This window comes from Periplaneta americana, chromosome 15 (genome assembly GCF_040183065.1).
Source record: "Periplaneta americana isolate PAMFEO1 chromosome 15, P.americana_PAMFEO1_priV1, whole genome shotgun sequence".
NCBI lineage: Eukaryota > Metazoa > Arthropoda > Insecta > Blattodea > Blattidae > Periplaneta > Periplaneta americana.
Window position 1 is genome coordinate 173,469,113 of NC_091131.1, and position 16,038 is coordinate 173,485,150.

The 16,038-nt window shown below is 36.1% G+C and overlaps 1 protein-coding gene across 3 annotated transcripts in view; it reads right to left on the reverse strand.

Annotated features, from left to right (window-relative positions):
• Positions 1-1,398: 1,398 nt before the first annotated feature.
• LOC138715542 (uncharacterized) overlaps positions 1,399-16,038 on the reverse strand; it is a 93,754-nt gene continuing 79,114 nt past the window's right edge. Inside the window, exons 11-12 of one of the 3 annotated variants that reach the window (XM_069848592.1) lie at positions 8,241-8,359; positions 1,399-1,545 (exon numbers count right to left, since the gene is read on the reverse strand). In XM_069848592.1, coding sequence (XP_069704693.1) covers positions 8,298-8,359 — 62 coding nt within the window. In that variant the 3' untranslated portion in view covers positions 1,399-1,545; positions 8,241-8,297. Of the gene's footprint in view, positions 1,546-8,240; positions 8,360-11,835; positions 15,649-16,038 lie in introns of those variants that run through there. The other 2 variants (XM_069848591.1, XM_069848594.1) reach the window with 2 other exon arrangements.

The window sequence follows — 16,038 nt, forward strand, 5'->3', positions numbered from 1 at the left end:
GGTATGATGATAGAGACTGGATTAATCTTGCACAGGATAGGGACCGATGGCGGGCTTATGTGAGGGCGGCAATGAACCTTCGGGTTCCTTAAAAGCCATTTGTAAGTAAGTAAGTAAGTAATATGTAGCTAGTTAGCGTTGTATGCAATGGAGGTGGAAAGGAACTGGTCACCCTACCCCATTATCTCCTGGCCTAGTTGCCTTATGAGTGATGCCTTGATGATGTCACTTGTGGGGTCCAGACCTGTCTTTGGACAGTTGACTAAACAACAATACCGGAAACTCGCAAAATACAAGGCAATAAAAAGAGAGGAAATTGTGGGAAAAAGTGCAAAAATGTGTTATTTAAAAAACAAACATAGCCAGCTTGTTCCAGTTCGAGTCCAGATATATCAGAGTGTAATAATGTGATGAACAGTAGTTATCGAAAATAGTGCAGTGTGTGGTTTATCTGAGTCAGGCGTTTCTGATATTGGAAACAGTAATAATAATGCGGAATCAATTATTGATCCAAATTACGCATATAGGGCGAAATAAGGGGCAGAAATATTTTTCTCTGCCTAGAGGCGCCAAGTAGCTAGATTCGCCCCTGCATGTTACACACCGGATGATGCAAGAAACATGATGCATGGCACATGGAGCATGACACATAACGCCATGTTATTTGATGTAATGAGTCATTCAGTACGGAGTCTTCAGATGGAGATCTTCTGCTATTTTCAATAATAAGAATGCGAAGATGAAAGCATAGGTTTTTTATTCATTTATTCAAAACGTTGAAAATCATGGTTCTTGTAGTGTTTTATTGGTAGAGTTAGCACAGCATCCAGACAAATTCGCAGAATATTATAGAATGTTCGAAGAATCATTTGAAGATATGACAAATTGTGAATATTCCTAATAGATGGAAAACATGTATGAGTATTACACAAGCACATGGACTACTTTTCACTCTGATTTCTGTTGAAGACTTGGGTAGAAATACTGTTGGTGCTAGGGTTGCCAACTATTTTTGAAGAAAATACGGGAGACTAAGTGGTCTACAATATTTCACATAAAAAATTGAAAAAATATTGAATTCAGTTAGCGGTACTAAAAACAATTTTATTCTACATTTTGGCAGTTAGGCTTAAATTAAAGTATTTTGAGATATTTTACCTAGTGTAATACTGTAGTTTCAAACAAATTGTAAAAATTTCCTACATGAGTAGTTGAAGTTGACTGTGATTTGCAGTTCTGATTTGATTAGATGTGTCGCACTCCTGTTTCGAACATCTGAGGATGGCGAGACCTCATATGTGAATATAGGTATATATCAATGTTAACAGTATTAAAAAAAAGCTTGTTAAAATTAACCATAAAGTCATTTAAATATGTGCTCCTGCTTATATGACTTACCGGTATATGTCTAAAATGCAGGTAGAAGGCCATTGATGCTATAATGAGGAGAGTTCGGCTGGCACCGTGGATTGTGTCCTGGCATAGTTCAGCTCGAAAGAGCGCTCAGCACACAGACCAGAGAAGTTCTGGGTTCAATTTCCGGTGCTGGAACGAAATTTTCTCAAATTAATAGGTATCTACATGTTGACTTACTTACTTACTTACTTACAAATGGCTTTTAAGGAACCCGAAGGTTCAGTGCCGCCCTCACATAAGCCCGCCATCGGTCCCTATTCTGTGCAAGATTAATCCAGTCTCTATCATCATATCCCACCTCCCTCAAATCCATTTTAATATTATCCTCCCATCTACGTCTCGGCCTCCCTAAAGGTCTTTTTCCCTCCGGTCTCCCAACTAATACTCTGTATGCATTTCTGGATTTGCCCGTACATGCTACATGCCCTGCCCATCTCAAACGTCTGGATTTAATGTTCCTAATTATGTTAGGTGAAGAATACAATGCGTGCAGTTCTGCGTTGTGTAACTTTCTCCATTCTCCTGTAACTTCATCCCACTTAGCACCAAATATTTTCCTAAGCACCTTATTCTCAAACACCCTTAACCTATGTTCCTCTCTCAGAGTGCGAGTCCAAGTTCCACAACCATACAGAACAACCGGTAATATAACTGTTTTATAAATACTAACTTTCAGATTTTTCGACAGCAGACTAGATGATGAAAGCTTCTCAACCGAATAATAACACGCATTTCCCATATTTATTCTGCGTTTAATTTCCTCCCGAGTGTCATTTATATTTGTTACTGTTGCTCCAAGATATTTGAATTTTTCCACCCCTTCAAAGGAGAAATCTCCAATTTTTATATTTCCATTTCGTACAATATTCTGGTCACAAAACATAATCATATACTTTGTCTTTTCGGGATTTACTTCCAAACTGATCGCTTTACTTGCTTCCAGTAAAATTTCCGTGTTTTCCCTAATCGTTTGTGGATTTTCTCCTAACATATTCACGTCATCTGCATAGACAAGAAGCTGGTGTAACCCATTCAATTCCAAACCCTGCCTGTTATCCTACATGTTGACTACTAACAAAAAATAGTAGTCTTGATTATTCAATGAGGATGCGAGACCTTATATACGAATGTATGTATATATCTGTTCACTTACTGTTCATAACAGAAAATACTCTATGTATGAGCTTAGCTGCACATTTCAGTGCATCTCTGGAACAATAGAATCCATCATATAAATCACCTTCAACCATGTACAAATGAAATGTTTCAAATAAATATTCACATTATGCAAAAATAAAGTAGAAAAAGGCTCGAAGAGAAGAGAAATGTGGAAGTCGGGAGACTTGAAAATTGGATGATGCCGTATGTTCAAAAATTGGCGAACCAATGTCCATGATGAAGAGAGAACCTCGACCGTGTATTGTGAATGCAGATCTGATTTGTTTGTTTGACGAAAAGGTTAGAGCTAACAGCAGGTTTACCATGTCAGAGCTTAGTGAGGATTTTCCACAGATTAGTCGTACTCTTGTGTACAAAGTGATTACCGAAGATTTGGGCTACTTGACACTTTCTGCCAGATGGGTGCCTAAACTCCTTTCTGAGTAACAAAAGGCTCAGCAGATGACGGCAGCACTGTTCTTTCTTGAGCGTTACGAAAGAGAATGTGATGCTTTTCTCGATCAGATTGTGACAGGAGATGAGACTTAGGTATGGTATGTGAATGCAGAAACAAAGCTTCAATCAATACAGTGGGGCCATACTTACTCCTCGAAAAAATTCACAAAGTGTCGTCAAACACTTTCCACGAGGAAACTTATGGCAACTGTCTTCTGGGACAGAAAATAAATTTTGCTAGTGGAGTTCTTGGAGAGGAATGCCACAATTAACGCTGAGCATTACTGTAACACACTAACAAACTTGAAAAGGGCCATTCAAAACAAACGTGACATGTTGAGCTCTGGGGTGATTTTCCTGCATCACAACGCCCAGCCGCATATAGCACGTCGTACTGCAACCAAACTGCAAGAGTTCAACTGGGAAGTATTGGATCACTCTCCCTATAGCCCAGATTTGGCACTTAGCGATTACCATCTCTTCATGCACATGAAGACGTAGCTTGGCTCGAAGTGCTTTGACGATGACGAAGAGTTGAAAACCAGCATCGTAGGTTGGCTTCAGTCGCAGGTGGCCGAATTCTACGACTGCGGAATTTCAAAGCTCGTCAAATGCTACATGTGTTTCAATGTGACATAAAACTATGTGGAAAAATAAACTAGAGTGTATACTTTCAAATGTATTGTAACCGAATTCTGTAACGTCATTCACAGGTTTGTAAAAAATAAACGGAAGTTACTTTATGAATAGCCCTCGTAGAACAAAGATACATACTGCTTTTTTATATAAAAACATTCTAGCATCCCCAGTAGAGTAAGTTACACACTCGTGCTCAGAGCACATTCCACATAATGTTAAGACATTTTATTAAATAGGTAACAGAGTAAAAAGTAAAAAAAAGAAAAAGAAAAAAGAAGAAAAGACACATATCACAATAATTGAACTTTAAATTTTCTCTCTAAACAGCAATTTTTAATTGATTTTTTTTTCAATAAGGAGCATTAGTAAATTGTATACTTAGGAATTTAGCTATTAAGTTACCATGTTATAAAGCCTTAGACCGAAGTTGCTACTGTGATTATATGCTACAGCTGTGATACATTTAGGTTCTGTTAAGCATAATACAGAGTGTTCCGCTTATAAGTATAACAAAAGAAATAGCTATAACTTCTGAATTAATACAAGTATATAGTTGAAACCAACTGCTACAAAGAATGAAAACTGGGAATTTTTGTTACCTTATGTTCCATAAACCTCAACATGGCTTCCATTGGTGGCACGGGAAATATCCAACCGGTATTCAACCTCGACCCAAGTGTTATGAAGCATCTGTGGTGTAACATTGTTGACAGCAGCATAAATTCTTTCTTGTAAGTCTGCCAAATCACGTACTGGCGTCCTGTAGACCTGGTCCTTAACAAACCCCCACAGGAAAAAATCAGGTGGTGTTAGATCTGGTGATCTGGCAGGCCATGTGATGTACGGTGATCCTCTTCCGATCCATCTTGCAGGGAATTGTTCGTCTAAGAATGTGCGAACCATGTTGGCAAAGTGTGGTGGAGCCCCATATTGCTGGAAAATTGCTCCATCTGGGAGTTGTGGCACAGCATACAGTTGCAACATATCCAGGTACGTGTTTGCAGTGACTGTCTTTTCAGCAAAGAAATAGGGACCAATGATTCTGTCACGCATGATCCCACACCAAACATTCCATTTAGGGGAATCCCGTTGGTGTTCAATTACGACACTTGGATTTTCCGACCCCCAGATGCGACAATTGTATCGGTTTACTTTTCCACTGACGTGGAAGGTTGCCTCATCTGAGAAACAGACTGGAGTTAGAAATGTGTCGTCATCGTCCACTTTATCCAACATTGTTTCTGCAAAGCGTTTTCGTTCCAGTTTATCATTCGGCGTAATCATCTGATGAAGTTGCAGCTTGTACGCTCGCAAACGCAATCTTTTATGGAGCACTGTATGCACTGTTGTTGGTGGGATGTTCAACTGCACACTAGCCTGTCGAATGGATTTCCGCGGGCTTCTCTGAAATGCCTCGCGAATGCGTTCGACATTTTCGTCAGACACTTTACGCTTGGAATGTTTACCTGCATTAGACAACAAACTTCCTGTTTCTCTGAGCTGCCTATCCCATTTCATTATTGAGACGTACGTCGGTACAGCTTCCCTCGGTCTAAGATTGTACTGACGGCGAAACAAGCGCTGTACACGAATTATGGATCTATGTTCTGCTAATGACAGCACACAAAAGGCTTTCTGCTGTGGCGTCCACATGCTGACTGACTAAAGATACGATACGAATTCTCTTATTTAATGATCTGCGCATGCGTGAGTCTTCTAAAAATAAGTAACAACAATGGATTAAAACTTCCCAATTTCCTCTTTACAATGGTACCAATCTTAACCCATTTGCATGCATTGTTATGACATTATAACTATTTCTTTTATTATACTTATAAGCGGAACACGGTGTATATGTTTTCTGATCTTTTGGTTTTATATTTATGTCATTGATGTCAAAGCAAGCGCATTTTTCTGACCTTGACGTCATGCACAGGCATCAAGCGCTAAGTTGGAAAGAGGAAGGGTTGTGTATATGAATAAGCAGCCTGTAGGATTAAGAAAACAGTGGTGTACAAACTTCAAACAGAACGTGACATTTTATGTCGTTATTTTTATATGGCTTCTTTCTGTTTGATATATTATCTATATTGTCTGTAAAACAAAAGTACTAATACCAATTTCTTAATATTACAGTTGTGTTTTAAATGTTAATAACATAATAAAGAGATAAGAAGGAATATTCACATAAATTCCATAGTAGTACAACTATACTTAGTGTACTAAATGGATGAAACACGTCATTCATAAAGAAAGTGATATCCCAAAAAAAGAGATTGAGTATGACATGATAAGTTGTAATTGATATTGATGATACCTTTAGCCCTATAAAAATAATCAATCAACTAATCAAAAAAATATTACAGTACAAAGCAAAGTTACCTAGGTACTGTATCTGTTTTAGGTGTAACTAATATTCCATAACAAAACTCTTATCGCATTATGCTTTTAAGGTGATGTTGGTGAATAACTTCCTATCATCAGAATATTAAATTATTTTCTCGAAATGTGCTGAAGCTATAGAGCTGACATTTTTACAACACATGGGGACGTATCTTTTGCTTATGATGTAACAGTAGTTGCTTTGTTAATTCCTTTCCATGCAAATATTTTCAAAACTTTCAATACACGATCTTCAGTAATACGCATTTATGGTATATTAAATTAACGAAAACATTCTGTAAGGCTACTAAATAAATAGGTCTATATCTGAAAATTTCACTTTTCTATAAAGAAAGTTGAGAAAATACGGTATTTCTTATGAACAAAAAAAATCAAACTTGTGAAAAATGAACATTAAAATTAAAACTTACAATTTTATAATGCACTTATACTTCCAGACAAATCTAAAAATTAACATGAATACAGTTTTAATAAGTTCTCTTCCCTTTATATATTGAATCAGTGCTGGCCATCCCTGAACATAGCTCGACTACTTCTTTCGTCTGTCTCTTTCCTTTCCATTGTAAAGCGCTCAGGCTCTCCTCAGCTCTAAAGCGCGCGCTTGCTCCTGTGGGCATCAATTGACATCACTGATTTATGTGAATATAAATTAAATATATTTCGGTTTTTATGTACGAAATTCAATAATACATTGTTATGAATTTGATGGAAGTCAAATACTTTAAATCCTGAATACAACAGTTCTGAAGGGTAATCAAGAATTTATTAAGGCATAATTTTATTATTCTTTTCTGTAGCAGTTTTTGGCATGAGGGAGGTACTATTAGCACTATATTAACTTCGCACTTTCTTAAACATCAACCATAGTACACCAACTATTTACTTTCCTTACACATACTGCTACCACCACCACTAAAAAATTTTATTAACACTTCAGCCATTAATGCTTCATTATACTACTCTGATTGCTCTCTGCAATTTTTTTAGTTGGTTATTTAACGACCCTGTATTAACTACTAGGATATTTGGCATTGATTGTATTGGTAATAGCGTGATGGTATTTGGCAAGATGAGGCCGAGGGTTCGCCATAGATTACCTGACATTCGCATTCGCCTTATGGTTGGAGAAAACCTCGGAAAAACTACCATTAATGAGCACAAGCTGGAATCGAACCCATGCCCGAGTGCAACTTTGGATCAGCGGGATCCTTGTCCTTGTAAGCTTTTTATTTGTTATACACATTAATGGTAACATTTTCACAATTCACTTTTTTCCTTTAAAAAGCTAACAATTATTGTGTCTACTTACTAATTTCCACGTTTTTCTTCAGTGATACCATACACCGCAGCATAGAATAATGAATCCACAGAGAACTTGATTTCTTCTTTTCACTTTTCATTGAAAAATATTCCAGCATAAACTTTTCAGAAATATTCTCTACTTTTTTTTTACACCACTCTTCAAACTTCTTATATTCTTCTTCATACCTCTGTCGCGATTTTGTTGGAATTAATAAATCAGTACAGCTGTTAATGCAATACCATTGACACTTATATTTATAAATAGTCATGGTGACAATACCGACAATACTAACATTCTTCAAATGTTTCTTGTACATGGCCCTCTATATGAATCAATCACTTACAAAGAAAATGTATATAGCTTCAAATGTTTCCCGTACAAGGCCCTCTATATAAATCGATCACCTACAAAGCAAATGTATATAGCTGGCAATAAGAATTTTACATTTAGACAATATTCAATTTTACATTATTTTTTTATCAAAGCGGATAAAACTTTGTACGATACACATGTCGTAACTTCATATTACAATAGTAGACTGGTTATGAAACTCGGCCTGCAGCCTTGTTTGACAAAATCTCGTATTGTAAAATGAAATGTTATGACATTAGTATCTAAATAACTATTACATTATGTTTTGTGCAATATTAAAATGCTTGATAATATCGTATTGTCAGTGTTCTTCCATCCTGTAAATGCTATTTTTTTTTAATCTAAAACATTTAACAACCAGTTCTACATTGTGGACAAATTAAACAATCAGTGATCTGACTGAATGACACGACATGTAAAAATGTGATAGCTTTCAATTGCATTATATTAATTTATACTGAATCATTTCATTGCTATATAGCCTACTACATACCATATCTAAATACTGGTATGCCTATAGGTCTAAGAGGACAGCAACTTCAATACCGCTTCATGGACAGCTGTTGACAGGTCCTTTTAGCCACCTTGTCCTCTCAAGTGGACAGTTCATATCTGGAAATTTAGGTATCATGCTGTAAAAATGAGACAAAATCTTAAAAGGAGTCATGAACAAACAATTAGACTTTCATAAACAAAAATCATAATTCGTGACTGAAAGTGCTAATCTACTTTAAGATATAATTCACATTATTCATGTGGGGTGATCTTGTTACCCATCTTGATAGTCTGTGTCATGAAAATTCCAGGGTATAAAATTCGATCTACAGCTTAATTTTCTTCATTTCTAAGTTAGTCTGCTTCCAAATTATTTTATTTTGTGTTATTTATACCAATTTTTATATTGTTGTTTATATTATCATTATATGCTCACTGTACTATAGGTGGTATTCGAATATTTGAATTTCAACAAAGAACTAAAATTTGATTAGTTTTATATTTTTAATTATTTATTTTTATAACTTCAAAACTTTTTTTGGGGGATTTTATTTTATTATAAACAAATGTTTTTGAGATGCTCATGGTTGTATAAGTTATATATTGTTCTAATACAGTGAAGTTACTTGGGGATGCTTGGGTTGTCGTCCAGAACCAGCGTGGCTATCAATGTGTTGATTATCACAGGAAACACATACACATCTCCGGCATTCTGGCCTACAATCCTACTGTTACAAAGTTTAAAAGTTATAGTACTTACCAAGCTCACATTCGTTGTTCAAAATGTCCTCCATTTACTGCAACATACATTTCACATCTTTTTACGAAATTTGCAGTCACTCTCGCAAGTTCTTCAGCACTGATAGAATTTATTGCATCTCTGTTCAAGTTCGTTTATGGAGTGTGACTTTCTTGCATTCTGTAGGGCCTTAATTTAAGTAATGTTGTCACTACACAAGCAGAACTTCTACTTATTTCAGTTTCCTGCACTAAACTCTGAGGGATTTTTGAGGGATGTCTTCCAATTCTTCATCAATCTCGTCTAATTTCTCTTTCGACAGAACAGGACATTCTTTTCGGTTTTTCATCGTTTACCGAAGCTGTCCAAATGGATTTCTTATAAAGTCTTCTTATTGTACTGGCAGCTGGAACAGGTTATCTGGAAACTTTTCCCGAAATTTGCATCTTGTTGCCACACAAGATTTTCGTTTCTGTATGCATGTATTGTATAGACTGTAGATAAGTACGTTCACATAATGAATAAGTCATACAACAGTAGCCTACACGGTGCACTTTAAACTTAACTTAAACTTTTAAGATTATAACTTTCACAGCCAACTTACTTCTCACAACACAACACAACTAAAGCGAAACTGCAGTGTTGTTCATTGCTTGCATGCCGAGAATGTGGACGCACTATTCCCGGTGATCATGCCATCTCTTGGCGGGGAACGGCTCCTGCAAAACCCAAGCATCCCCAATTAACCCCACTGTATTTAAATTTAAAGAATTAACTGAAGTGATTTTCAATTTATATTATAGTACTGTGACTTTCATTGGTTGTAAATGTGTTTTCTACCATGTCAAAACTATACAGCATTGAGCAGTTTGTCTTGAAATGGAAGGAAGGGAAATTTAAACTTTCTGTATATGTTGCCTCATAGTGTCGCCGGTAACATATCTAAAGTTCATTAATTTTAGTATACTATATTTTCAACAAAATGGAGCAGAACTTTTGAATCACCCTGTATTTTTAGAAATAGGATGATTATTTCATATTTTTATATTTTTTGTAAGTCAATAATACATCAACTGTTTATATTCCAAATGCTTAACAAATATCGGTACTGTATATGATTTTGATGACGGTAATTTTTTATCACCCCTCCTTTGTAATAGTAAGTTGTGAAAAATTTTGATAGCGGGAGGGTTAAGAACTTGATACGCTTCAGGAACAGTAACACTTATAAACTGTTAGGAAATTGTGACGAGATATTGTGGATAGTGTATGCATCACCAAATCACCATAAAATGCACAGTCATTGTCAGATTTTCTTGGACATAAGTAACTTTTCTATTCTATGTGGTAACCTTTCTTGCTACCTTAGTAGGATCCCCAGATGTCCCAGTTTAGCCAGGATAAACTCGAATTTCTAATATCTGTACCCCTGTCACGAAAGAGTGTGTCCAGGATATCAAATGTCCCAGTTTTCTCTAAAGCATAAGATTAGGCTAACCTGATTTTTTATGGTCCAGCAGGGGACATCGACAATTTTAAAAGAAAACACAAGCACTTACCTAGTCACTATCCGTTGAAATGTTGCAGAAGATACATGTAACAGTAGATACAATGACAGAATTTTGCACACTAAATTTGTAGAGTATCTTAACTTTTTGAACTAAATGCATAAACACAAGTAACTCCTATAAATAATTATGGCCACTAAGAATTAAATTTCAGTACTGACGCATGCATGGAAGTCTTTCACAAAATATTGTAAACACTGAACTCTAATACACACAGTTTACAAGTACTTGTCTGAAGAATGTATTTTTTTAAGGATCTGTTTATTCCCATACAGCTTCACACTAAGTTCGTCACATGAGAAATGAAAGTTTGTTTTCACTTGTAACAAAGATGTTTCAATTTTCTTTCTTGATTTTTCATCAGTCCAGATTGAGTTCAATGTGGAGAAAAGTCTTTCAACTGATGAATTACTGACTGAAAGACACATGATTAAGGACACTATTTTGAGAAGATTTTCAAATGTAATGGATTTTTTTTTTTGAAATGTTAAAAAACATCATACCACTTTCACCTGTTTGTTTGTCACAAAACTCATTGTTTTACTTACTTAGAAATGGATGCTGCGGCAGTTCTAACGCTTCTGCACAACGTGAATGAAGGCGAAGATGCTGTTCTTCTTAAAGAGTGCAGACTATCTCATATTGTGCTTGCTGGTTCTTCTGTCTCATACTGAGAACCGTTCAGAAATGTGCATGAAACGTAGGAGTTTCAACACGATACTTAAATATTCACGTGCAAAATGTTACTGAAACAAAATCAAAACTTCTGGGGACAAAATTAATTTCCAGGGACAAAAACGGGGACATGTGCACCCAGGGGACAGCAACGCAAAACCAGGGACTGTCCCCGGAAATCGGGGACATCTGGTCAGCCTACATAAGATAATATTATTTATGTGATAGGCAAAGTAAAGTAAATATAGGTACCTATGTAAAATTTCCCGATTTTATTAGCAAATATTCAACTGGTAGCAATTCTATTCCCTCTGACACTCAATGAGAATATCTTAGTATGAGGATGACGAGCATGAGTCTACATTCTTACTATTTCTGGTACTGGTCATTCTGATTGCTTTTCTAACTGGCATTTGCAGTTGCTGTTCGGATACAATTTGCACATGGGAGTCTTGCTTTAGTTTTATTGAATCTGAATGTTAATCATTATTGGATGAATATTAAAAGTGTAGACCACGTGTAGGATGTGTAGTCTCTTCTTTCAATATAGTTATAGGTCATTCGTTGTCTCGTGAAACCTACCTGCACGTAAGGGGAAGAAGAAAGTGAAATGACAAGGAAAGCTCACTAAATGATAATGGATTTTCACAACGATTTTTCCCCCATATGTTCCATTTGAAATAAGAAATCTCCCTATAAATTTTCTACAGCCAGAGAAGACCTAGTCTTTAAGATATGATTTTTCAAAATAATCGCCTGACACTGATATGTCTATCTCCATTGCCATCATGAAGAAGAAAAAGTTTAAGGCCCCAAATGTTTATGCACTGCCCTCAAAATCGAGGAAGCTTATGAAAACTGACCTCTTCAAGTTATTTGAAGAACTATGCTTTCCATCTGTCAGTGATCATAGCATTCTTTTGGTAGATTCGTGGACCAGTTACTGAGGTAGACAGGCCATGGAAAGAATAACTCCAGAAGGCAAAACGGTGGAAGTGTTAACGATTCCAAAACACACAACTCCGATTGTTCAACCTCTTGACGTTTATGGTTTTAGATCTTGGAAATCACCATTGAGTTTTCTGAACGAAATAACAAACCACTTCCTAACAAATACCGATGCTCTTCAAATTAAATTCAATAAGTGGAACCAGCATCATCAGAGTTTAAATTTATGATGTACATTATGTGGTATTGTGTTCTAATGCCATTTTTTTCCATTTCCCCTCTTGTTTCTTTTTTCATATATTTCTGTTTGTTTTCTTTCTTTTACATAGATGGCAGTCCTAGTGGCTTATCATCTTTGCTTTTGATTATATCAATTGGCACTTCGAATGAGGGTAGCAATTTGCGGGTGCTTGTGTAGAGGGGTTAAGTATGAACTTAAAGTGGGATAAGTAAAGATTTGAACCCTCCACGATTACTTCTGTTAAATTATGTTTCCATCCATGATGCAGTTACAGTGCTCCGTATTTTGTGACAAAGGGGTTTTGTTCAGTACCAAACAGGGCTGGGCAGTATTTGAAATACATTTGTATTTTGTAATTTGTAAGGATTTTCGAAAGTATTTTGTATTTTGTATTTAAATACATAAAATTGATGTATTTTGTATTTGAAATACTCAAAATACTTTTTTCTTCTTCTTGTTCTTCAAGTTTTGGATTTGGATTTGGAGAATGAACTTTTGTCTTATTTGCCTACCCATTTCAGTTGTGCTAGCCATACACTTAGTTTTCTTGCCACAACTGATTTCCTTAATGCCATAAACAAATCTCCAACAGCATCAAGGATCCATCACTCAACACTTGCTAAATGTTTAGCATTATGGAATGTGTCTAGGAGATTCAAATACTCGAAATTATACAGATGTCTTGAAATATTCATTAAAGTTTTCTTGCCCAACTCGATGGAATTCTCTTTATAACTCAATCTCTCAAATATTGCAATTCAAACATGGTATAACCAGTATATGTGAAAAACTGGGATTGCCAACCTTAAAAAATGTTGAGTTTCAGTACCTTGAAGAATAGTGTGCAGTTCTGAAACCCATTGCCGTAGCCCTTAATTTAATGCAAAATGAGAAGATGTGCTATTACGGCCAACTTTTGCCCACATTAATTTCCCTTAAAAACAGATTACATATTCTGTTACCTAGTAATCTACGCCATCTATTCCAAGTAACTCTAGTCCTAATAAGTTCACTTTCATCGAGATTTAAAGCGATGTTTGATCTGATCCCAGAAGAAAATTGAGCTATTTTGGCAGCTTACTCCACCCATCATTGAAGATGAGATGGCTACCTGACATTGCCTCACGAAATGATAAGAAGAGGACAAAGAATATGTATGTGAAATCAGGTGAGCAGTTGTCTGCTACATCTTTGGTCAGTTCAGACGATGAAAACAATTTTTATGTTTTCAACTCAAGTAAAACAGACTTTGAAAAGCAAAAAGAAAAGAACTTGTCTGCTGCTTGTCTTCAATGGCAAAGGGACAACCCTGTGCACTCTAGAGAATTACCCAATAGTGAAACAAGCTTTTATAAAGTATAATACAAGTTTGCGTTTCTCTGAGCCTGTAGAAAGACTGTTCTGTTTTGCAGGATTTATTTATTCATAAGCAAGGGGACCCTTATCTTATGAACATTTGAAGAATGGTTGTTTTGAAAGGGAGCAGTAATTATTCATATGTAGCATAATTTCATTGATGACTGGGAAAAGGAAGAATGTTCAACTACAGTGTTTATATAAAACTTCGAGGTAAAAATACTTTTAATGTTAATATAATATTTTAGATTTTCAGTACAGTAATATTCTTATTTCTTTAGGCCTATATATGGTATAGAGTATTTGAAATACAAATGTATTTTGAGTATTTGAAATTCAAATGTATTTTGGTTAATTTTTTAAAAGTATTTTGTATTTTTATTTCAAATACAATTATTTGAAGTATTTTGTATTTGTATTTGAAATACTTGGATGTCAGTATTTTGCCCAGCCCTGGTACCAAAGGAGAGAAGTTTACATATCTTACAGTTTGACTTAACCCCCTTTACATGAGCACCCGCAAATTATGCATGTTGATTGGCCATTGTCTTGTTGTGTGATTTTTCTACTATGGGTGTCTTTTCAAATTTATCAGTTAAAATCCCTACTCCTGTTTTTCGGACATCATCGATTGGAAATGACTGTCGGGCAGCATTCGACTGGAGTGGTGGTGCATCATGGGAGAGTAATCTGCGATGTGCAGCCAAGCCCACATCGGGATTTGGTGTCTGACAACAGTGGTGGTTGTTTGTCCATCAAGTGAGGGGTCAATCTACGAGATATGTAGCTATACAGCAGCAAGTGATTAGTAACTACACTATAGTTTCGCCTGTGTTACATGGGTTTTCAGTCTGCTGGAGCTGACTTGGTGACTCTTCCTTGGACTCATGGATATTAATTCAGTGGCTGGAGTGATCCACAAGTAATGCTTGACAGTGCAAGTTATAAGTATGACTGTGTTTGATTATATATTGACTTAATTTGTACTAGTTGTCTGAAATTTCTTTACCGCTGTCCAGTGAGTGCACTGTCGTTTGTTGACAACTGTATGTAGGCACTGCAGGGACTGTGCAGAACAAGAGGGAGGGCATGTACATTCCACATCAAAGCATTATTAGCATGACTGTTGTAAGAGCACAAATAACCACATGCTATCCTGCACTTGGTAGGAATATAATAATACCATAAAATTATTATATTGATACCAGCGCCTGAACTGAAATATTACTTACAATATTTCAGTTTATTTCATTTTACAAAATTATATATTCTTATTGTGATATCATTCATGTAATGTGTTCCAATAGCTAATTGTAATTAGCTCTTATCTATTGTTATACAGGGTGTTTAAAAATACGGGGCATAATTTCAGGTATGTATTTCCCACATGTAGACAATCAAAATAGTTAATTACAACATGTGTCCGGAAATGCTTTATTTCCGAGTTATGGCTTTCACAACATTGAAATTCACCGGAACATTTTTCTTTCCGCAGGTCGTTGCCATCAAAGGAGACATTAAGAGGGCACTCTGACAGTTCATTCCGAGGCGAAGGTTACATTCAGTGTTGTGTAGGCGTACTTGGATCGAAGGTTTCCTGATCGATGGATAGGTAGAGGTGGCCCAATTGCTTGGCCTCCACGCTCACCTGATCTGAACCCTCTCGATTTATACTTGTGGGGCCATTTAAAATCATTGGTTTATTCGTCTCCGGTGCCTGATTTGGAATCCCTTCGGAATCGAATTGTGCCATGTTCTGAGGACATACGCAATACTCCTGGAGTTTGGGATCGTGTTTGTAGGTCAATGAGACATCGATGTGAGGTCTGTATTCAAGCAGGAGGTGAACATTTTGAACATCTTCTGTAATGACAACGACCTGCGGAAAGAAAAACGTTCCAGTGAATTTCAGTGTTGTGAAGGCCATAACTCGGAAATGAAGCATTTCCGGACACATGTTGTAATGAACTATTTTGATTGTCTACATGTGGGAAATACATACCTGAAATTATGCCCCGTATTTTTTAAACACCTGTATAGTCCTGTGGCATATTATCTACTGACATATAGTCCTGCATTCAAAGTGAAATAAATCATGTGTTTACAATATTCAAAATGCGTAATGTCGAGTGGTTAACCCATTTATGCCCAAAACATTTTTTTGGTAAAAATTTGACGAAAACTGATTATTTATAAGCTATTATACCAAAATTAATGCCAAATGCTGTCTTAGACTTTTCCAATGCATGGACACTTATTTACAGGTTGG